The sequence below is a fragment of the Thermobia domestica genome, chromosome 7 (genome assembly GCF_964235325.1).
Source record: "Thermobia domestica chromosome 7, izTheDome1.hap1.1, whole genome shotgun sequence".
Classification (NCBI taxonomy): Eukaryota; Metazoa; Arthropoda; class Insecta; order Zygentoma; family Lepismatidae; genus Thermobia; species Thermobia domestica.
In genome coordinates, this window is record NC_137460.1 from 14880484 (window position 1) to 14904610 (window position 24127).

Genomic DNA, 24127 nt, shown 5'->3' on the forward strand with positions numbered 1-24127 from the left:
ACGGGAAATGATAGTGGATTTCTAATCCTTTGGTTTTAATAGAGATGTATATCAGTATAAGGTTGGTTCCCAACCTGAAGGACCCAAACTACTGATAGAAATAAGATTCATTCCTAATTACTAATATTGCAATGTTATATCAAATAATACATTACATTAAACATTGTAGAAAGTTATTGTGTAAGAACTGCAGATCCGTTAAGATCGAACCTGGTAACAAATAAAACACTACACTATAATGGTATGTACAAGTTTTGCTGAAAATAAATATAAATTTGTGATAATTCAAGACTCAGTCTGAAATCGCAACAAGAGTTGCAAAAAGGAGGACGCCAGATAAGGAAGGTCGGGGAAAACAGATATGAACAGACTCTGTTCTTGGGACTCTGCATCGACTACAAGGAAACCCGTCTCATTATTTTACCATTTTTTCTCTATGGTAATCAACTTTGAAATCGGAAATCTTAAATTTCTTCCCCTTTCGATTTTAATGGCGAGTTACAGAATGGGATGAAACGTATTATTTGGACGTTGAATCGACTGCATGAACCACTCCTTTACCGTTTTTGCTCTGTTACCCGTTGACAGTCAGGGAGGCGGACACACATTACGTACTGTACCAGTTAAAACATACTTACTCATACGATATCTGCTAAGTCGAACAAGTTGTGATTACAAATTTCTCTAAGTTGTGTATAATTGATACAAGAATAATTTATTTAAGCCTTTAATGTAAGAAAGGAGACTTGATAAACACTATTTTGTAGATAATTTTGTGGGATGCGTCTTGTTGGAAAAGAATGAGCATTCTTCCGTAAGAAGTGGTTTACTTTTAAAGACATTTTTAAAAGATGATATGGTTGGGTCATGATAAGCAAAGTGGCAATCTTTTTTCCACTCTTTTTTTCTTGACAATTTTATCCTAAAATCTGAGATCTAGAACAGCGTTGCGAAATAAATTGACCTTTAACTATGTTAAGAATTTTAGGGTTAGTTTTCATTTCGTATGATTTCTTATTTCCATCAACTACTTTGAGAACTTCACTTTTAGATGATTGAAAACAATATGTATAACTTACGAAGATATCTATAACATATGTTTAACAAACACTAAAGTTATCTAAGTTGTTACATGTAAACATGATCTAATTTTTACATAAAACGTCGCTTTAAACTTCTCTCCACATCCACAGAAAGGAATGGGGCAAAATTTCGTATTCACTCAGAGTGATAAGTCTATAGATGTTGAAAATTCGATAACGCTTGAATTCCATTCTAAAGAAACCTCATGCTTTTCTCTAGAATATAATTTTCTACTATCTTCTACTAGCTCTATAATTTTCTACTAGCTTTTCTACTATCATTGAAGTATGTAGCCGTTTGCAACCATTGTTATCGCAAGATTTTTAGTAGCAGGCTTACATTTTCATCAACATACAAAATATAAACATCTTTATTTACAAATTGTACAAATACGTATTAGTGTGGAAAAAACAATTTGGTTCTTTAGATCATATTACTTTTGAGAGTGAGAAGAGAAAAATGACAAATCATACATGTTTGGAAAAAGTTTATAGACATGTGGGATATGAACCATATGCAGTTAAACATATTTTGGCCATGAAGAATTGAAATTTAATATTTGTAATCATTGAATTTATACAGATAAATGCAGGGGCGGATCCAGGGGGGCGATGGGGACGATTGCCCCCCCAGAAGAGGAAACTTTCTCTATTTTATATATATATATATATATATATATATATATATATATATATATATATATAAATAAAACCCATCTTAAAGTTTGGAGCCCTTAAAAGTAGCAATATGACAACCCACCGCCCCCGCCAGAAGTCGGTCCTGGATCCGCCCCTGGATAAATGACACTTAACTATTAGAAGATACGTAGTGGGTTATAAAAAGAGAAAGAAAAATCCATCAATAAGCGGATTGCAATGTTTACACTAGATAAACGGTTTAGCGAAAGTGTATATTAAGATAGAAGAGAAGAACTAGCATTGTCTTATGAAAGAATTATAATACCCTGTTTTAATATTTGTAGCAGGCCCAAATATGAAAGTAATTAAGAATTTTCTTTAAACACCTAAAACAGCAAGCATAATAACATAACAGTAGTATAATCTGAATCGCACTATCATAAGTTAGGAAAGCAGGTCGTACAATGCTCAATAACTTTCTTCGGACATTCAAGAATATTGTATGGTAATACCAATATACGTGTATTACACTAATTTTACTTTCATAATCATAATCAATGGAGAAGAGCAATTAGCTCAAGTTGCTACTTCTCAATACAGGGTGTCCCAAAAGTAATGGCTAAAAAATAAAACTACAGATTTTTGGCACCGAACGAGAAAAAAAGTTTACGGTATATGACATACAGTCCGGAAGTGAACAGGGGCGGAGGTAGACAAGTTCGAATGTGGGGGGGGATGCTTGCCAGCGGAATAATGATAAGAGCTAGCAGGGGGAGGGTTAAGCAAGACATTAAACGCATATCGGCTTGACATGTTAAATGTATGTTACGTAACTGAACCAGAGATTCTGCGTACGTCATTTAGTGATCAATTGAATGTCTGAACAGTAGGGGTAATGAAACTGTGCAGTAAGAATTAAAAACCATACAGAACGAGGTTGTTATCCATGACACGATTGCTTGCATATGTGCAATGGGAGTTAAAGCAAGTACCGCTAACCACGGTTGCATAATCGCAGGGGAAAAATGGAAAGTGATATACCAGACGGAAACTTGCAAACAAAGGGTAGAAATAAGAACAAGTATAACTACTCGTGTAATGTAATAAAATAACAGGCAAAATACGCAACGGCGTACTGTGTTTGTAACATAGTATCTTACCCAAAGTAGCACTACAAACTACTAGGCCATACGAGCTAACAATAAACATACCTATAGAAGATGTTCAAAGTATTGTCCCCTCACATCCATGGAATATGTTAATCATGAATTTCCAATGCATTTCATCATTGCCACTGTGTTGCTTAACTGTTCACACGTATCTTCAATGCGGTTTTGTAAGTCGTCAATTTCCGCTCTCTAAGCGTGAAGTTGCTTTCCCTCCTCATTCAAAGCTCTCTAGCTCCGCTATTGTCCATTTCCGGACTATATGGCATATAAACGTTTCTCTTGTTTTACTGCCAGGGATCTGTGGTTTCATTTTTCGCCATTACTTTTGGGACACCCTGTATATTAAAACCCGAAAGATGGGTTGAAAAGAAAAAAGAATCTTCTCTAACTGAACACTTTGTTAAGCCTTGGAAATTGCATCCTCGTCATTTAGATCGAAAAACCCATAAATTGTTTCATCTTGTCAAAATTCTCAAACAAGAAACAGCATATTCATTTCTAAAGACCAGAAAATTGGTATAATGTTATAAAATGTCTGAGTAAAAGACGAGAAAAATGGTTTGGGAGAAGATTAAAGGTATAAAGAGGTAAGTAGAACAAAAATGAGAAAACAAATCCTGGAAAATTATCTTTATTCGCTACTGGAAGTAATATTTGACACATCATGTATTTAGGAGATCTTCTTTCTGCTCAAAACGAAAAAAAGAACGTTTACCTAAAAATTTTAACCCTAATTATCATTTCTTTCACCTATTTTCTGAAGAGAACTGTGTTAGACTGTACAGTCATTGACTCTTTTATACATTTTCATTTGCATATTTGGGTATATTTTATAAATGATAGACTTACCTTGCTGCTAAGTCCTTGTGTACGAGATTTCTAGACTCCAAATATTTCATTCCAGACGCAATTTGTGCAGCCATGTCAATAAGACACCCATAACTGGAAGAAAACCAATATGATAAACACTATATTAAAAATTATATATACAAAGAGAGAGAGAAACAGTTTCGAGACAAAGCCGACAACGTTTGGGAAGAGATCTCTCCAGATACCATGATAAGACAAAAAGCATAGGCCCAATCTGGATGCAAAAATCCGTCATTTGGGAGTTATAGGCTGCCTAACAGATGAAAAATGAACTTTAAATGACCATAGCTCCAATACTATTTGACCTACATAAGTAGGGTCAAGACTTCACTTAAGAATTAATATGTGCGCTATCCAAAAAAAAAAAAAAAAAAAAATACACGTTTCAGAATCCTGCGATACTCACGCAACAATTTTTATAGTGGGAGTTTGGCTACGGGAATATAATTTGAACTACTCACCAACTACGTATATAAAAATTGTTGTGGAAATACCGATGCATTCTGAAGCATGTATTTTTGGATAGTGTACACACAAGTACCTAAGTGAAATCTTGATCCGACCATGGTAGGTCCAATAGAATTGGAGCAAGGAACCTTTAAAGTTAATTTTTCATGTTTTCGGCAGCCTATAACACCCAAATGATGGATTTTTGCACCCAGATTGGCCTATACTTTTCGTGTTATCTTGGTGTCAGGAATCACTTCCCAAAACGTTGTCGGTGTTGTTTTGAAATACACTCTATATATTCTATATTTTTATTTGACGTGAGTTTGGCGTCTCTATTAAGAGCAAGGGTATAGAGGACGTGAACCCACAGCTTAATGAAGAATTCGAATTATATGAGCCCCGCTGGGAATCGAACGCGGAACTCCCACTACAAAAACGCGTATTCTAATCCCTTAGTCACAAGGAAGCTCAGGCCTAAATTAAAGCGAGAACTTAGTTTATTTTTATAAAACTTTTTCTTGTTATGTTGTGAAATTACAGTAACTTAACCTTATATTGTGAACTTAAACGAGATGAAAGGTTACACAATTAGGTGCTATAATTGTTTTTCCTGCTTAAAGCAAGCATCTCAAAGTGTCACAAAATTCTGGTTAATATCACTGAAGAAGGCTTTTGGTTGGCTGTGGATCGTGTACTTATCCTTGTCACTCACTTAAACTTCATTGGTAAAATGGTGGATTTTAAGAGTTTTATTATTATTATTATTTGGTATATCGAAGATAGAGGAGAGTTACCAAAGAGTACGCACGCCCTAATAGCGCGCAGCGCCAATTACGCTGAAGTGGTAACACACAGAATTATTATTGCTACGCTAGTTGATGCGTCTTTTGTGAGTGTTGATACGACGAAAACAGAGGTTAACGTACAGCTCCAAACAGAAAATACAGATAAAAATAACTTTTTTGAATTCTTGATGTAATATTTTAATACTCTTAGTTAAGAAATTTTTCTGATATAATAGCTAACTACAGTACCTTTGTTGCATGGTACAAAACATGAATGTAGATAGAATTGTTTACCATGGCTTAGTTTCAGAGGTCTTGCATGTGCAGTCACCTGGATAAATTTCACTTGAATTGACTGCTGTTTCCCAAAGAGTGCGCGTTAATGAGTTACCAAATAACGCGCGCGTACTTCTTGAGATAATTTCATTAAGAGGTTGTGTGGGTAACAGCATTCATTATTCAGAGTATATGGTTATTCTCTGTAGTTAGTTAGTTTAAGAAAGCGGAATGTAACAGAATATTATAATGGATTGTAGAATTATTTGCAATTGTTTGCCTTCGATTCAAGCACCAACTGTAAATCTTCTATAAGAAGTATTTTGAATTTACAGAATTTCTTAAAATACAATGATAATGATGATGATCTTCTGTTCTGTCCGAACATCCCCAGGCATGTTGAATTCATGGTAGTTTGTTATTGCCTTTCATGGTATGGCGACGACGTCCTAAGTAGTGAGGAAATGAACGAAGAAAATTATCAAAATGAAAAGCCTGGAAGTGTTTCGAAGGAAGATGTTGAGCGAAACATTGCTCCGATTACCATAGAGAAAAGGGAAACGTCTTGCATGTACAGAAGCAGCAACTTCAAACACTCTGTTCATCCGAGATACATCATTCCTCTTCCGAAATAAAAGAAATACGACAAACTGCACGTACCAAACGTCGATCTGAAATTTTTACTAGTGCTCCATTTCACAAGGTCCTTCAGAGCAAACAAATTAAAGGAAATGTTAAGTCAAAGAGAAAATTTTTCATCATCTCAATGAACCATCCACTTCAACAGAGAAAACTGCAGCTGAGATCAACCAAATTTCAAGCCCAATATGTCACGAATTGTATGAATTGACGAGGACTGGATTCACTGCATTAATTGTGAACGATGGTGACATGATCAGTGTTCGTCTTACGAAGGGGACTTGGGTTTCAAGTATGATAGGTGTTGAGTGCGCCCTCTTAGGGACCACGAAACGCACTCTTTGGGACAGTGGTTCTTAAGAGTACGAATTCGGTTTCTTTTTTCTTTTCTTTTTATTTCTCTCTTTTTTTACTTTTTAACGTATATCTCCATTTCTACATTTAGTAGTAAAGTTTTCCATTTCTTACAATGGAGCTTAACCTTCAATTAAAATTATATTTAGTTTATATCATTTTTGCTTCATTATTTTTGGAGCTTTTTCAAGATGAATATTAAGTGCATCTCTTTCGTAACCTTCCTCTATACAGTGTTATCAGTTTGGGGAAATGGTCGATAAATCTAAGAGATGCATAGATACAACCCCACCGCGACCAGGGGGCGCTGGGATGACAAATCAACAAAATTGAAGTTATGATCTCTACACTACATGTTTTGGAAGAACGTATCGATAACATCGTCTTGCAGAACAAATATTAACAAACCGTACATTTTGATTTTCAACATAAATTATAATTGTAGGATTGAATTGAAGCAAAATAATTACAAACGTCACCTGAAAAAAGTTACTTTAGCTTTCCATAAGAGTAAATGGAATAAACTCTTATTTAAAATGATTCTTTGCTTTTGCTTATACAATTAATTATCACAAATTGTTAGAGCTGTTTAACTTTTTATTTTAATTCTGGTACAGATAAATGCTCAGTGGCTCACAAAAAAAGATAAAATAATGTTTTAATAATATTTGAGTTTAATTATAAATAATGAAATGTGAATTATATTGTAGAATACGAATAAAATACAAAATTTCTCTTTATGGAAAGATCAATATTAGAATAAGTTAATGATGTGTGTTATAAAATGTGTAGAAAGCATGCAAGTTATCATAATTTAGATTTATTTATTTATTTATTTCATAAGGACAACACAACAGGCTCAATGCCCACTTGCAGGGTTGTGTACATAATTATCTATTATACACTATTATACAAACACAAACATACGTCGTTTAATTATGCAGAAGTTATTGCTTCACAATTGTTTTGAACTTGGTTTCCGACATACTAAATACATCTACTACATGAAATCATTTCGTTATATGAATCACACATTTTCCACAGAAGAGACTTAATATGCAATATGTTAGTTCTTGGTTGTCTAGTCTACAATAGAATATCGCAGTGTTTGGTGTTCTAGTCTTACCTGTAGGGACACATAATAATACTTCTGAAACTAATTCTGGATGATCAGTTTTACCGTTTAATAATTTATGTAATAACAACAAATCAAAAATCCGTCTGCTTTTTTTACGTTTGAAAACTAAAATTCTTCATAGAGGACATACTCTGGGCAGAAACCTTTTTTTTTTTTTTTTTTTTGTATGCAAGCATTTTTAAGAATTTAAACTGTATATTTTCTATTGCATCAGAGCAACGGCGGATCGAGAGGGAGGCGATCGGGGCCATTGCCACCCCCTCAGAAGAGATTTTTTTTATATATATAATTAAAACCCATCCCAGAGCTTGTAACTCTTAAAATTAGCTCTAAGTAGCAGTATTACAACTGACCGTCCTCCCAGAAGTCCGTCCTGGATCCACCCATACATCAGAGTACTTACCTTGATGTCCAAACAGTACAACATTCTAATTTTGATCTCACATTCGAAAAATATAACCTTATAAATGTTGATTCTTTGTAAAAATCCTATCCTATTCTATAAATTTAAACTAAGTTTCTATATGAACTACTCGTTATTACTTCAATGTGTTGAGCAAAGTTTAATTTGCTATTGATTATAACTCCTAGATCTTTGGTAGTATTTGGGGTAGACAAGGAAACGCCACTTACTGTATAGGTAAAGTTAATTGGATTTTCTTTCCTCGTGAAAGATACAGATTTACATTTGGACATATTCAGGTCTAATTTCTTCTTATCACATCATATCTGAACTCTCTGTAGATCCTGTTCAAGTTTCACGCAGTCATCTATTTGATATGTATCTTAATATTACATCATGTAAAATTTTTATTTTGCATTTCATAAACTATGTAAGTAAACACCTAAAGACAAACTTGAAATTACATGTCAAATGTATTTAATTTAAAATTTAATGATTTTATAGCTATTAAAAAAAGATTATAGGGATGACTATGAAGAAAATTGTTAATTCATTCAGATCAGCTACAATGAGATATTTATTACATATTTTGTAGTTTTAAAATATCCATATACAAATAGCTGTGACTAAAGATTAGGCTTATTAATACATACGCCTGTTTCAGTAGTTAACTAGATAATTTATTTGCATTTTGAATATTATTTCGTAAGAATTTATCAGTGCATTTGCAATTATAATAAATTATCTATTTTTTAATTAGCAATAGCAATAGGGTTCTCAACCATTCAAATACCAACATAATATATATATATCTCCTGAATTATAATTTTGACAGGTTAATGGTAACTTAGGTTACCGTTGGCAAAGGGTAATAAATATATTTTATTTTAAGTAAAATTTCGTTTCTACCATTTATAGGGATATTCCTAACAGCTGCTAAAAAATGGCTGCCCAATTCACATAAATAATTACACTTTTGTTATTATTATCTTGTTATTATATCAGTATACTGATGATTATGAATACACATTTTAAAACAATAAATAATAACCGATAGTGAAGTTAGCAAGATACGAGAGAGAGTCAAAATATCCGCAATTTTGACATAACTCTCCTCAGGGGCGTAGGCAGCGGGTGGGTCCTGGAGGTCCGGACCCCCAGAAATCCCGATCTTTTTGTAAATGTAGTCTAGTTTTAGGGGAAATTTTAGAAATTTTCATATAATTTAGTCTCACATTGTATTTGGACCCCCCGAAAGCCTTTAGACCCCTCCCGAAATAAATTCCTGCGTACGTCCCTGACTCTCCTTAGTTTATTCATACCGACTTCTGACTTCGTTTATTTTATTATTATGCTGTTGTGAGCATGCTGTTTAAAGTTTGATCCCAATTCAACAATTTGTCTTGTTTTTGTTGCTGATAGATTATAGATTTCATTTGAGGTTTGCGCCAAAAAGGAACAACAAGCAGTGTTCCGTTTTTTTTTTTTTTTTTTTTTCTGGTCGAGAGCAGTATCAGGAACCATGACTAATTTCTAGACGATGTGTCAGTTCATCAAGAGCCACTCGTTTGTCTAACAGAACCATGTCATGCTTACGCTCAATGTTGTCAACATTTGTGACCGTACATGGTCGCCCGGCTCTTTCCTCGTGCGTAACACTTGTACGACGATTTTTTAACACATTTTTCAATCCATTCGTAGACACTACTTTTTCCCGAAAGTCTTTGATGGATTGCCGCCCCTGATACACCTTCCAACCAAAGGAACTGGCTCGTTGCTTCTTTTTTTGTGCAAACTTCTAATGGATCTATTTGCAACAAAATGAAGACAAATGGAGGAATTAGAATCAAACTTTTATAATATGACCAAAATACCATAACAATAAAATACCATAACAATAAAATACCATAACAATAAAATACCATAACAATAAAATAAATCCATGAAGGATGAAGCCGTCTATGACCTTTTTATTTTACTTACCTCCATATATAACTGATTTTTGAGTGATAATAACATAGAAGTATTTACATGACCGTGTACAATTTGAAAGAATAAATCCATGAATGGGTAATTTGGATAACGGCGTATCGGCCTATTTCCGGTAAAATGAGATATACATATTTTCTGCAAGTTTGAGCATGTCCGTATGTGTCTAGGTGGTGTTAAAGTAATATCACTGCTACGTAGCGAACGCCTGTCTCCAAAAATAGTGTGTGAATACGTTGGTTAATTGGATAAGGGCGTTTGTTTTTCTGCTGTCCTGAAAAATTTAAGAATTGCTAGTTATGCCCTTAACCAAATTTAACCCTCAATTGTCCCCATTGAGGAATGCCCAACTCAGTTTCTATATATTCGTATCCTCTATCTTAGCTCACAAGAAAGAAAGGCATATACTTACCTTAATGGCTTGATATTAGAAGGCCTTATAGTTGGATTTTTAGGTATTCTATTTTGTAAAAACTGTATTAGGTCCCCTAATTCTGGGTATTCCAGTACCAACCACCAAGGTTCTTGTCCTATGCAAATACCTAGAACTTTCACCACATTGATATCGGAAAGGCTGGCTAAAAACCTTGCTTCCCTCAGACTCTCCGGACTTTGAACTTCTTCGGAAGTTTTTACAGCAACCATTCTTCCTATGTCCAGTTCTTCCAGGCCTTCTGTTTCACATAAAATAATCTGTAAACATGAAAATAAATACTATAATGTTTATAACCATTGAAACAATAACATTACAATGAGACTACAGCTAACTAGTGGCAATCGTAGTTCCACAACATTACGAGGAAAGCCAGTTATTGAAATAAAATACAACCATTTATTTCAAGCCTATGCACGTGCCACTACATTCACCACTCAAAAGTGAAACTCAATTTGAAACAGTAGTGGCCTTTAAGAGAAGCGTCAACGGCAGTGTTGCCAGACCAGTTAGTTGGAAAAGCAGGAGATTCGAAGTCAAAAAACAGGAGAAAGCAGTAGACTCATACAGTGGTGGCGTTTGAATGTAAATCCGGATTGGGGCAATAAAATTTACCATCATTACGGGCGCAGTAGTCATAACAAGTAGTCCGGAATTCATTTCCGATGAACTACGTTGAGCAAATGAAAGGGAAAAGTCCCGATTTATATTAATATTATTTGATACGTGTGTGAAGTAAATCGTAGTGAAAGAGCAAAGTGGAGTGGGAAAATGTCTTTTCATGCACGAAGCGATAACGTAGCTATATGGTACAGTCACACATGATCGTGGCGTAAGACGATTTCTTGCTGACGATCGTGAAGAAATGGTCTAAGCCACTCTTCCAACCGAAGTCCCAATCTAAACAACACTTACTTGTAAATCTTACAGAAAGTCATAAAAACGCTAACCATAATGCATATAGAAGATGACGTACAGTTGTATTCTTTGGATTCTTATTATACAGTAAAGCTCTATAACTATATGCTCTACTGAGTTTTGTGTTATTATAACAGAGAAATTTCGTCTTTTTATGTGAGGAAACATTGAAAATTCAATATTAATAATAATATATTTCTTCAACTTCTCGAAGTAAGGAAAAAGCAGGAGATTGTTCACTTTTCATTTTCTTACGCAGTAGATCAGTAGAACGTAGGAAAAGCAGATCTCCTGCGAAATCTGTAGAACTGGCAACACTGTTCAACGGTAAAAGTTACCATTTCTTTGTTGCATGCTGAAGGAAGACACATAGAGTGCTAATTCCTGTGTAATTTATAGCTAGATGTTAAACTTACAAAATCTTAACAAGAAACTTTAAATTGGTAACCTTGCCATAGTTTCTTTAAGAGAAGAGTTTCTTTCTCGAGACAGAAACGTTGATGCATACCTAGGAAATTGTAAAACTTTGTGACTACGAAACTTATCGACATTTCATAATTAAAATATATTTAATTATGTAATCTAACTCACCTCTCCTGCATGACAACTTCCAACTCTCTCCACAATATTAAGACAGCAACGAGGAATCTGTATGACTTTTGACTCCCTGCATTTGTACGGATGTCCCATACTAGGAGCAATGTTCCATCTCACGACAGGAGGTGATACCTGGAATTAATATATAAGATTAATGAAGGTATAATATAAATACAAACGGCATACTGAAAGTCGTGTGCAACATTTTGACAACCGTAATATTTATTTGTAAGTGAAAGCAAATATATTATCTCAATCTACAGACCTTTCTTTCACTTCTCCACATAGTCCCCGTTTTTGCACACATTTTCCCCATCTTTCTGCAAGTTTGAAAATACCTTTGCCATAGAATTACGTTCCAGCTGCCCGTAGATACTGACACACTGTTTGCCGAATATCCTCCAGTGTCTCGTAGAGATGGCCTCGCATATATTCCATCACAAAACCGAAAAGATGGTTTTCAGAGGATACCTTGTCGAGATGTAGGAAGGATGTGGAAGTGTTTCCCAATGAAATCTGATTTGCTCCATAGTGGCACGTGCAGTATGCGAACTTGCATTACTCTGTTGAAGGATGATCTTTCCAGGAAGTTTATCACAAGCCACGACGGAGCTTCGCAAGTGTCTGGATGTAGCGGGCAGAATTTATGGTTTGTCCAGGCTCAAGAAAGTCGAGCAGAATCCAACCCTGTGCAACCCAGAAGACGCTCCCCATAACCTTCCCTACTGATTACACTGCCTTCGCTTACTTTTTCGGTGGCGAATTCAAGTGATGTTATTTCATACTCTGTCGTTTCGTTGAGCTCATCCGTGGCTAAGCGGTTAGCGAACGCTCCTTTGGCGTGGAAGACACAGGTTCGATTCCCGGCGGGAGCTCCAGTGGTTCGGAATCCACATTAATCAGTAGGTTCACGTCTCATATAGCCTCGCTGCTGAACGGGACGTTAATCCCAAAATAACTCAACTCTGTCGTTTTGTTTCAGATTCATAATGATGGAATCACCTTTCATCTCCAGTCACAATACTAGTAAAAATGCATCACCTTCATGTCGAAATCTCTGAAGAAAGGTGTCGGCAATGATTAGTTTGTGACGTTTGTGCTCCTCGGTTAATAAACGTGGGATCCAATAGCACAAGCCTCCCGATAACATGTGAATCGTTTCTTACAGAGTACTATGTCCAACACCAAGTTTTGCAATGATCTCATTCACAGTAATATGCCTATCTCCTTTAATCAGCTCGTCAAAACTTGCCTTGTTGTGTTCCGTGGAGGCAGTTCGAGGGTGCCCGCAGTTCGAGGCTCCTCTTCGATACTCGTGTTTCCATCCTTAAAATTTTTCATCCACCTCCTAACACTGTTGACACTCTTGCAAACATCTGCATAGGCATGCTGCATTCTGCGGTGAATTTCAGAAGCAGATTGGCCCTCTTTAACAAGGAATTCAATCACAGCACGCTGTTGAAACGAAACATCGCTGTCCGCCATTTTGGAAATTTTGACTGTAATCACGTGCTAGAGCGTCAAATCTAGAACGAAAGAGAGAAAGGTCTGTAAATTGAGATGATATACTTGGTTTCACTTACAGCTAAAGATTGCGGTTGTGAAAACATGTTGCTTACGACTTTCAGTATGTCCCTCGTATAAACAGTTAGAAATTTATTCATAGCTATGTGGTACTTTGATCTGTTATCTTTTTTGTACAAATCTGAAAGCTTGATTTAGGCTTCGTAAGTTGTATTTATAGGTATCAATAGAAAAACGTTTCTGCTAGTACTATATTATAAACGCTGGTTTGGCCACCATGATTTGGGAACTTAAGAAGTACTAGATAAGAACTGTATGTGAAACACAAGCTTGCCCTAAAATATTGTCTAGATACTAGGAATGCTAATCTTCGTGAAACGAAAACAGTGAAACAAACAACTATTTCCAAAGATAACTGATTTGAGGACATTGGGGGGGTTGGAGTAGGGTAGAGAGAAAAAGCAGAGAGACTCTGATAGCTGCAAGATGCTGTCTATTAGTAACTGAATGATGAAGCGACAACTACGACCGAGGACTACTTACGATCTGCGACAATTGCGATAAACATGGAAGTAGTTTAACTTAATCTTGAGACTCTTTGTCTGTGTGACAGTTGCGACCATTTAAAAAGTCAAAATATTAGTTATTTAACAAATTTAAGTAAAAAATAATATTATTACTATTATTGCATAATCATAGCAATATTAGTGATAAACTTTTGATTTTTCACATACTTGTGAACAAAATGACATTCTAGAGAGTCAATTCTCATGCGTGGTTTTCGAGAAAACAAATTCTTATGATGTTAAAAATTGTGTTCTTTGTCGTCAATTTATTCCAATTCCTTGCTATTATTCTGCTCGAACAGACCATTTAGTGGCCCCACGTAGCATACTCGCTAAAGCTCTTGTCTTTGGTGCTAGCGGTCCCAGGTTCGTTTCCCGGTTAGGACACTCAGTCCAAAGATGTAAAAGCTTTTACAGGCTAGCCATTTTGAGTGAGGTTTTCTTCCTGGGTTTCCCTCCTTCCCAGCAGGTAAATGCTGGGATGGTACCTAACATATGGGACCCAGGTTGCTTCCTTCCTCCCCTTTTCTCGGATAGTGTGATCGCCGATCCACGTCATTCTTCACCCGTGACGGGCTAACATAACTATACATGCCGGAAGCTCAGAAGTCTAATTCCTAATATCTAATCCTAAACCTTTTATTTACGTACTGTATGCGAGAAATAAACAATGTTAAGCGCCAATATCTATTGTAGTTTGATTTCTGCCAACTGATTCACAACACTGACACCCCCACACTACTTGTAAATATATATAAAAAATGAATTAATTAAAAATGAAGATTGTAGGACAAAACTCTAGTGAGTGAATATAGATCGTTTGAATCCCAACTAAATACATTAATTAATACAAAACCTTTTGTCCAAACGATTGTTGTACAAATCTTCTACCATTTCCTGCTTGAATATTAATCTTCATACAGCAAAATCGATAAGAGAAAGAAAGAAAACGCTTACCGATTTGGTTTCAGCGTTTCAATAATAAGCACAATCTCTGACCATCTTCCGCTATTACAACTGGAATCTACTACATGTCGTTTCAGTTTGAAGTTCTCATAATTTGCAACTCTACCGTTATTTCACAATGCGAAACAATTACCTTTCTTATTAAATGTTAAAGATTTAATCGTAAATTGGCTTCTGAGGCTAGATCAGAAAATTTAGCAAAGGACAAATGACACAAAAAATAGACAAATACTATTAGTTTAAGAACACAGTACCTCTTGCTTCTGCCGCGGTGCAGTATGGTATTTCTTCCTTGGTGGTGGATCCGGGGCAACAGCCTGAAAATATGTGTTAATGATTTTGGATTCGCTGCCCACAACAGGTGTGTTCTGAAGGCTTCTAAATTGAACGTGAGAAAATTGATTAGCTGTCGTTTCCAGAGGTAAGTCCAAGTCTTGAGCTGACGGCGGCGGAGAAGTATCAGATACTGAAAAGAATACAGATAGGAAAACTATTTAAGTGAATGAAAAGATATATCGACTTGAGATACATATCTGAAAAACGATTTAATTGATGAGAGGATTCGATGCATGCCATGAACGGTATTTATGCCTTTTGCTGGTAGGTTTACTTAGATATACCAAATCCATAAACTGACTGCATCTATGTCATAGATTTGTTAGGCGTAATCTAAGTTATTTAATTAGTATGCAAAAATTAAATTGAATACAATATACAGTTATGAAATAATATATAAACACACTAGCACAGAAATGCCTCTCAACCGGCATATTGCTGCAGATTATATTTTGCACCCCTTTCTCTCGCTGCATACCGTTAAGCTTCGACAGTGCACGTGAATAACACACAATTTCTTGGTTCTGCACTGAGACTAGGTGAGAATGAAAACACTCTTAGAGATGGAATCTCGCAAAATACCATCTTTTTCAGAGCCTTACGCAAGTAAAATATTTATACAAACTTTCCGGTTTTCCACATCTAACAATTTCTAAAATTTGGCGAATGGCAAAAAAACAAAAAAAAAAAAAAAATCAAGCAACACTATTCTCTTCAGGGATTGCATTTCGTGAAACCCAGTCTTAGTTGCAGTCTTAGATGCAAGGAGAACATTTGTTCAAATTTTCAAGGTTCTAGGTCTAACAGTTGTGGACATCTGTTGACGGGTGAGTCAGGATTTACATTTTTATATATGTAGATTTTGTATGTATGTTTGTCACTTTTTTTTGGTGATTAACCACATCAAAATCCATTTCTCTTTATACCCAAATAAACACACATTAGCCACGTACGTAGGAATGTATTTCGGGAGGGGTCCAAATTGAATATGAGAATAAATTACATTAAAAGTTTCTAAAATCACCTCTAAACTTAGACTAGATTTATAGAGAAGTAGGAATTTCTGAGGGGTCCGGATCATGTATCTATTACCGCGACTAGTATCTATTGCCGTTTGTGCTCTATGAGGAGCAACGTAGAAACCAAAAATGGTTTATTTCTACCACGTCTGCTTTATACAGGAAGTTAAAAATGGAAGTGAAATACATTCCGCTTGACGCTTGATATATTGTAGAATACAGTTTCATCCTACCCGTTACCGTTTTTCGATCTTTAGTGATCAAACATAGAAACCAGAACAGATTAATTCCTACCATTTGCAGTTTCGATATTGCCTCAATAAACACACTTCGTTCCTGATATTTGACTTTCTACATTCTTTGTAAATTTCATGGTGATTTATCAAGCTAGTTCTTGGACTTGTTTGTCTTCCGGAACATTTGGAGTATATAAAAGGAGTTTTGGTAGACAACACTCTTTAACCTGTTACCATGTCAGAATAAGCTAAAATATCATAAGGTAGATGCAGTTAAATAAGCCATGTTAAGACTTATGCTGTTTCAGAAAGCGTTACCCCTGTAGCGAACGCGGCCAAGGTGGCTATTCAGTAATTTTACTTTCACCAGAGTTGTAAATCATACTGTGAGCCAGTCAGGGTTTTCGGGTCTTTTGGCAGATCGAGGTGTGTAATAGCAGAGTTCCAATACTCTGCACAAACCATCTTCCAAGCAGCTGTTTCTTGCTACAATCCCTTTGTCTGGCAATACGTCTTTCCTTTTTTCCCCTTCCTTTTGAAATCTTTTAAACAGCAGGCAGTCTATTGTACCGAAATGCACCAAATATGCTCGCCAAATTTGTACCAAATTTGTGATTAGCCCTCTACATTTAAATACATGGTCAGCCTATTCCAAGCGTACGCATGAGCAATAAATACGCTTTGCGATCGCTTTAAATAGCCGGGTAAGGGTGTTGGTTTTTTTATGGCCTTACTCTTCATGAAACACAAAGAACAACATAGTAGAGTAGCTTTTTCCGCGTGCCGAAAAACATGTTGTAATGATGAGATTCACTTCTGCTTTGTAGCCAGGGGTAAAAGTGAGGGGAATCGCGGGAGGACGACGTCACCCCACATCCAAAAAATATCTATGGCGTCCCCTCACTTCCTAAAAAAAAATACAATGGGCAAAGATAGGCACGCGGGATCGCGTGACATCATCCCTCCTCCTACCTTTCCAGATCCACTTTTATCCCTGTTTGTACCCAAGGTAAAAGAAAGAAGAATTACAAAGTGGTGTATTTACGAACACGTGCAGGTAATTACCCCAAGTCTAAGATACTACTAGAAACCTGTAATAAATCTTGCAACTGCTTACATTGTCTATATTATACAAACTCTAATATTACTACATAGTATAACTAAAACAAAAAGAAAAGAATAACCAATGTGCAAGATGAAGATAAAAAGATAAAATGTAAAAAAGATAATCTCCAAATTTGAAATGAAGTTCCAAACTGAAAGGTTTTAGTCCACTCTGGTTAAGATAAACAAACAGTGTCACTGTAATGTGACTTAAAAAAAAAACTACACCTATATTACTTGGAACATGTGGGCCAAATGTAAACATCTCCGTCTTCTGCAGTCAGTCCTGCACAAGCCCTGGTGCATTTCGCTGGACCATGCTTGGTATTGATTTAATAGGCATGGAATCACAAGCTGAAGTTAAAGTTACAAAACAAAGTGCTCCTAGACGGACGCGAAATAAGACGTACATTGCTGTAAACAATCGGTAATGTTTTGAGTTAGCACGGTACTAATAACGGATTCTTTCATCTATTGAAATAATAATGTCCTTCCACGGAACCTTCCTAAGCAAACAACATTCCACGGTACGGGGATCTCAGCGCTGTCTCCAGGAGTATTCGTCAAATTGGACTCGTTCAAGACCATGGCACATACTGCAGGTGGATACTAGCGAATTTCGTCAAAAACGTCCCAGCACGGAACACTTGGCGTATATAGCTGCACTGATGTATATACCTGCAGTTATGGTATTATTCAAAGTGGTTAAAACATATCTAATATTGAAGAAGAGAAAATACAGATTTAACTCAGTTCGACTTAAATTGGACACTGCTGTACTTCGACACTTTAATACATGCTTCACCAGCGAAATATTTAGAAATTCTCGGAAAATCGTCGTAATCTTTGTCATTACCATGCCTAGTTCCTTATGACGACAGTACCATAAGATATTAAATATCACTAACTCATAGTAAGGAGATTAACTGGCATCTTAGGTTCTTATTTTGTTACTTGTTAATCCTAGATCTATTACTGTCACCTTTAATTCACATACAAACTCAAAATTGTAGGGAAATATAATAAGGGTTGACTCGAGCAGCTGGTACAACCAAATTGAAAAATTTATAGGTAAAATATGATGCGGAACATTTCACGTGAAGCAGTGAGAGTGTGTAAATATAAGTAATTACTGTCAGTGCACAGCATATTGAAATAAATTTTTGAGTCATAGTGAAAGTTTTGTAGGGGTAAGTATGGTGTTCCACTATCCTTGTTTATGTATATACCATCCGTCGCTGATACGCCTGACCCCTACGAACGCATTTCCTTGTTACCGCTCGGGTTCCACTAATGTGCTCCTGCTCTTACTCAGCTAGATAGCGTCCGTGTTTTTTTAGTGACCACCTAGCGCAAGTTGGTTCGTGTTTTATGCATTGTAATTTTTATGACATACGTCCACATTGCATTTATACAGAGCCCTCCTGAAGTTAATCTGCAGGTAGTAATGGAGCTCCTCATTTAGTACATGCTCTGTTAAAGGAAATACAAAGCTCTAAGCTGTCCTGAAAAATGTAAGAAATGTGTCAAACTTGGGTAGAACCATACAGGGCTCGAGTAATGCTTATAAAAGTATTAATAAATAGGATCGCGGTGGCTCACCTTTCTCTGAGTATATCAGTGAGATGTATCTGAAAACTCAGAGAGTTTTGCGAGATGAGAAGCAAGATATTTTATGAGGCGAGATTAAAGTGTAGTCTCGCGCGGCAAGACATCTCGCGTTCTCGCAAAATTGTAGTTCCATAAAAAAACAACAGAAGAGACAAATGAATTGATAGTTGACTGTGCTCCAAAAAAATATGTATTTTAATTTTCTTGATGGCGATGCTACACGAACATTTTTTTTTTAGAATTTGAATGTATCAACCAAGATGCCAGAACAAAAATTTTTGTAGACATTTTTTTAATATCTCACTGCAGCAGCCAGCAGAAAGGAGTAACAAAATATTACAAAGCAAGACATCTAACAGATCAGTTATCCTCGGTTGAAGAATGTCACTAATAGATCTGTTACAGCATGACATAGTATTTCATTGAAGAAAATTGGAATCTTCTTATTCTTGCTACCAAATTTGTTCCATCATTTTAACAACACACCAGAAACGACACAGCAAAGTTTTTTTTTTTTTTTTTTTTTTTTTTTTTTTTTTTGTTCAATAGACTCCAATGTTCAGTGGACTATTGTGGACAATGCAGCTGCAAACTCTAGTTTTGTCTAAAAGTTAAAATTCCTGCTTCCCAGCTTTGACAGTGAAATTCACTATTTTAGATTCATGGCTCATGTTCTGAACTTCGTGGCACAAGATTTGAAGAAAACTTTGAACCTTTTAGAGTAAGAAACCAGATGTAAATTCAATTAGAATGCCGAATGATATCGGCATTGGTTCGGAGTATAGTGAACTGAACGTAGAAGAAAAGAATTCTGTGGAGATAATTTGGAAACTCTCCAAAAATTGTTCAAAAGATCTGAACACTTGAAATATTGGTTTCAAAATGTTTGAAAAACAACGGGTACTCCAACAGCTCCTCCCGTCCCATTGGACGTCATCACGAGATAATATTCGACTCAGGGAGTGCTGGAAATTTCCCTAAAATAAATAAATGGGCTAAATTGCTTGTGAAAAAGTGACAAAGACATTACATCTTCTAAACTAAGTGAGGAAAAGAGGCCAAGCTTAGAAGAAGTTCAGAGATCTTTTAAAAAGTGTCTGGAAATTTAAGGAGAGATAAATGCGTAATAATTTCGACTGTTGTTATAAGTGTAAACTTTCTATTCGACAGAATAGAAGATACAAATGGCAGGGTCGCAAGTAGATGGTGCAAGCTAGACAAATACCCCTTGCGCGTAGATGGAAGAAAAAAAGGAAGAGGCAGGTAGAAGTTCTGATTTATCTGCAGCAGAATTATCTTAAAATTACTTTATTTGAGATCATTGACAAAATACTGAATCAATTAAAAATCCACTTTCAATGTCTGTAAGAAATTAGTGAAAAATTTAACTTTCTAAATGATAATACCATAATCAAATTGAATGTCAGTGACTTACAAATTGCAAGGAAAAGTTATCAAACACTTACAAGGACGATGCAAATAAAGATGAATTCTTTTAAGGAATTGAAGGTTTGAAATACCACGAATTAGTAGTAGAAGTTAACATGAGAACAACACCCAAAAAACACTCTTGAATTCCATTTACAAACATTGACTGGAAGCAGGCCCGTAGCCAGTCCAAATATTTAAGGAGGGGGGCGATCGAAGTTTGGGGGAGCCCGATCCAACCACATTATAGTTCATCGTCATATACATCCCTTTTAAACCTACCGTGAAAATTTTAGGAGCGGCCAGTAAAAATTTAGGGGGGCCGGGCCCCCTAGACCCCCTGGATATGGACCTGACTGGAAGGGAATTAGCCAAACATGACAATAGGCCTAGCTTTAAAACAGGCCCGTATCCAAGGGGGCTAAGGTGGGCCGGGCCCCCCTAAATTATCAATGCACCCCCTTAAAATGTTCACGGTAGGCTTGCAAATGAACTATAATATGGTGATGACCTATAATATGGCTCGGTCGTGCCCCGCCTAACTTCTACCAGTCCTCCCTACAATTTTGGGCTGGCTACCGGCCTGCTTTAAGAGGCCTCATCCCGGCGAAATTATAATACAGCTAAATTTACAGTAATTATGTGATATCTTCAAATAGATCAAAGATAATCGAAATGTGGAACAAGAACACCCAAGACAGTAGGGCTATCATTTTACATGACATACCGTTATCACGACTCACTTATGTGGTTTCGATTTCGAGCCATTTTGAAAATCGGCATTTATTTTCGCGTTTCTAAACGTCTGAAAACGGAAAAGCCACTAGGTAACTTGTGATAACGGTATCTTACACAAAATAATAGTGTCTAGGGCGCTTTTGTTTCATTTTTTAATTATCTTTTATCTATTTGAAGATATCACATAATTACTGTAAAATTAGCGGTATTTTAATTTCGCCGGGATGAGGCCTCTTAAAGGTGTTTCTAACTTCCCGTGTAATAGTTGTGTCAGGTGAAAAGACATTTAGTAAATTGGAATGACGTAATAAGCACCCTCGTGCAAAAAATACTATCAAACTTCCATACTATTGTTATTAAGCACCAAAGAGCCTTGGCTATTTGTTACGATAACATAGCAATTATTCTGTTGCAATTAGAGCTGGAAATTTAAAGGCATATTGCATATTAATAATATTGCATAATGATTATGCACTAATTATATGTTCCAAGGGACGCGAAGAATAATGGAGTTTACTTTCAGACAATACCCTGAGTTTAAAAATGCCAATTCATATGTATATTTACACAAGATGCTTGCAAGATCAAGACTAGAGTTTGGTGTAGCTGTTTGGAATAATATAGGTATAACAGTGGCAAACAATATTGATTCAGTCCAAAAATGTTTTCTTAGGCTACTATGCCATCAAATGAATAGAGATTACTACTCACGTGGTTATGAATACTGGAATCAATTTTGGGATTAGAGGCATAAAGTGACAGGAGAAAACTAATTGAAAGAGATTTTATTCAGAAAATACTAGACAAAAGATATCATAGTGAATACTGCTTACATAATATAGGTAGAAGGGTACCAATGGATATGAGAAATGGATCAACATTAGTTCCTTTGAATACAAAATGTGTAATTTTAAGAAGAATAACCACATTCTTTTAATTTAGTTTAATTTATTTTTATCAGTACAGAAGCATGAATTCTAGTTTGACAAATATTATTTTTTAATATTTTTGACGATGTATCTTTTTTTTTAAGACAAACTATTTGGTATTAATTTGACAAGGAATTATTAATCCGATATATTTTATTTAACCCTACTCTATTTTATTTTATCATTATGTTTTATGTTTCAGTATGTAGGTTATATTGTATGCAATATATGTTTATTTTTGTTTGATAACATACTGTATATTTGAGGTTAGGCTGTTCATGACACAGAAAAAGAAACACTAATATTATTATAAACATTATTATTATATTTTTGTGTTGAAGGGAAAATATGTATGGTTGAGTGGTCATAATAATCCAGGTAATTTTTATTTTATTTCATTAGTGATTTCCTATTATAATACAAGTACAGTATAAGAATATCTCGTAATATGTTTGTATGATTAATTTTAAATATTTTATTTCAATAAATTTGCAATCATTTATTTTTTTTTATTTTATACTGATTTCTTAAAAAGTTCGTTACTGAATTTCTGTGTGTCTATCTGTTTGTCTGTTATTTGCGATTTTTTTCAATTTTGAACCGTTCATTTGATAGAGCTTCAGAAACTATCAGGGAAAGTGATTAAATTTTTCGCGTCACTCTTACCGTTCCCACGATATTGGCTAAAATATTAGCGACTTACAGAGATTTAAGGAGCCATATTTCGGGAACCGTAAGTCATAGATAGATCATATTGGTGTTGTTCATTACCTAAGAGGAAGGTGAATATTTTGGTACCAAATAGTAATCGACGGCCACTGGCCAATTTGTCAATGGCCACTGGTCAATTTGTCAATGGCCAGTTGTATAGTGGCCACCAATTAATATCGGTACCAAAATGCGTACCATCCTCTTAAGGATTAATAATAATAATAATAATAATAATAATAATAATAATAATAATAATAATAATAATAATAATAATAATAATAATAATAATAATAATAATAACGTTGCTATGATGAAGATTTTAATAAAATGATATCCTGAATAATAGAGCATCGTTTGGTGTTTATTTCTTCCCTTTTATCTTGTAAAGATAGTACGGTATATTAAAATCTTGTGTCTATCATCTGTAATGTTACGACTATTCAACATTGTTAGTATATTCTTTTTAATATTCCTTATATTATACATCTTCTTTGAGAAAGAAAGAAGATACACAAATATTAAACTTTCTTTTAAAAGATTAATAAAATTTTCATTTTCAATGCAATACAGAAGAGGAAGGAAATAGACAAACAAAGATAGAGGATAGACTGTGAGATTAAAGTGGAATGGGGCGAAACTTCAATTTTTAGAAAACGATTTTGTGCATCTGTGTGTGTGTGTGTTTTTCATGTGTCGATACATATTTAAAAAAGATACAAACACGACAACAAGGGGATGACGACAAATTGCAGTCAGAGAAATAATGAGATATCTTTTTTCAAACGACAAACGTTAGGATACGTATGTTTACATACAAACTTTAGTGGTGCTCTTTGCTAATCTCAGCGCCAGTAAGAAAACAAGCTAGATACAACTGTAATATTGTATTAAGTACACCGGAAACCATTTCTAAACCTTTTTCTTATTGACCAGAAATTTGGCTGCGCACTTTAGAACTCTTACTCAGAGGAAAAAAAATATTATATACGTACTGACTATATGGAACAAGTATACACGGATACCGAAAAAATTGTGCGGAAATCTCTCTGTTTGAGACATTGGATATATATGCCAAAACAGTCTGCCGGTGAAGGTGCAGTATATATGCGTTTCCTACAGAATATTTTTTGATACAGATGGGAAACGTACAGAGAGAATGTATACGAAACGAGAACAGAAAAAATGGCAATATACGTACAGATTGACAGGGGAAGAGG

General features: G+C 35.3%; 1 protein-coding gene across 1 annotated transcript in view; it reads right to left on the minus strand.

Moving 5' to 3' along the window:
* Positions 1 to 24127, minus strand: part of LOC145689862 (discoidin domain-containing receptor 2-like) — a 581986-nt gene that overhangs the window by 45230 nt on the left and 512629 nt on the right. Inside the window, exons 12-15 of the mRNA XM_081764130.1 lie at positions 15053 to 15264; positions 11737 to 11874; positions 10207 to 10487; positions 3740 to 3832 (exon numbers count right to left, since the gene is read on the minus strand). Coding sequence (XP_081620256.1) covers positions 3740 to 3832; positions 10207 to 10487; positions 11737 to 11874; positions 15053 to 15264 — 724 coding nt within the window. The remainder of the gene's footprint in view (positions 1 to 3739; positions 3833 to 10206; positions 10488 to 11736; positions 11875 to 15052; positions 15265 to 24127) is intronic.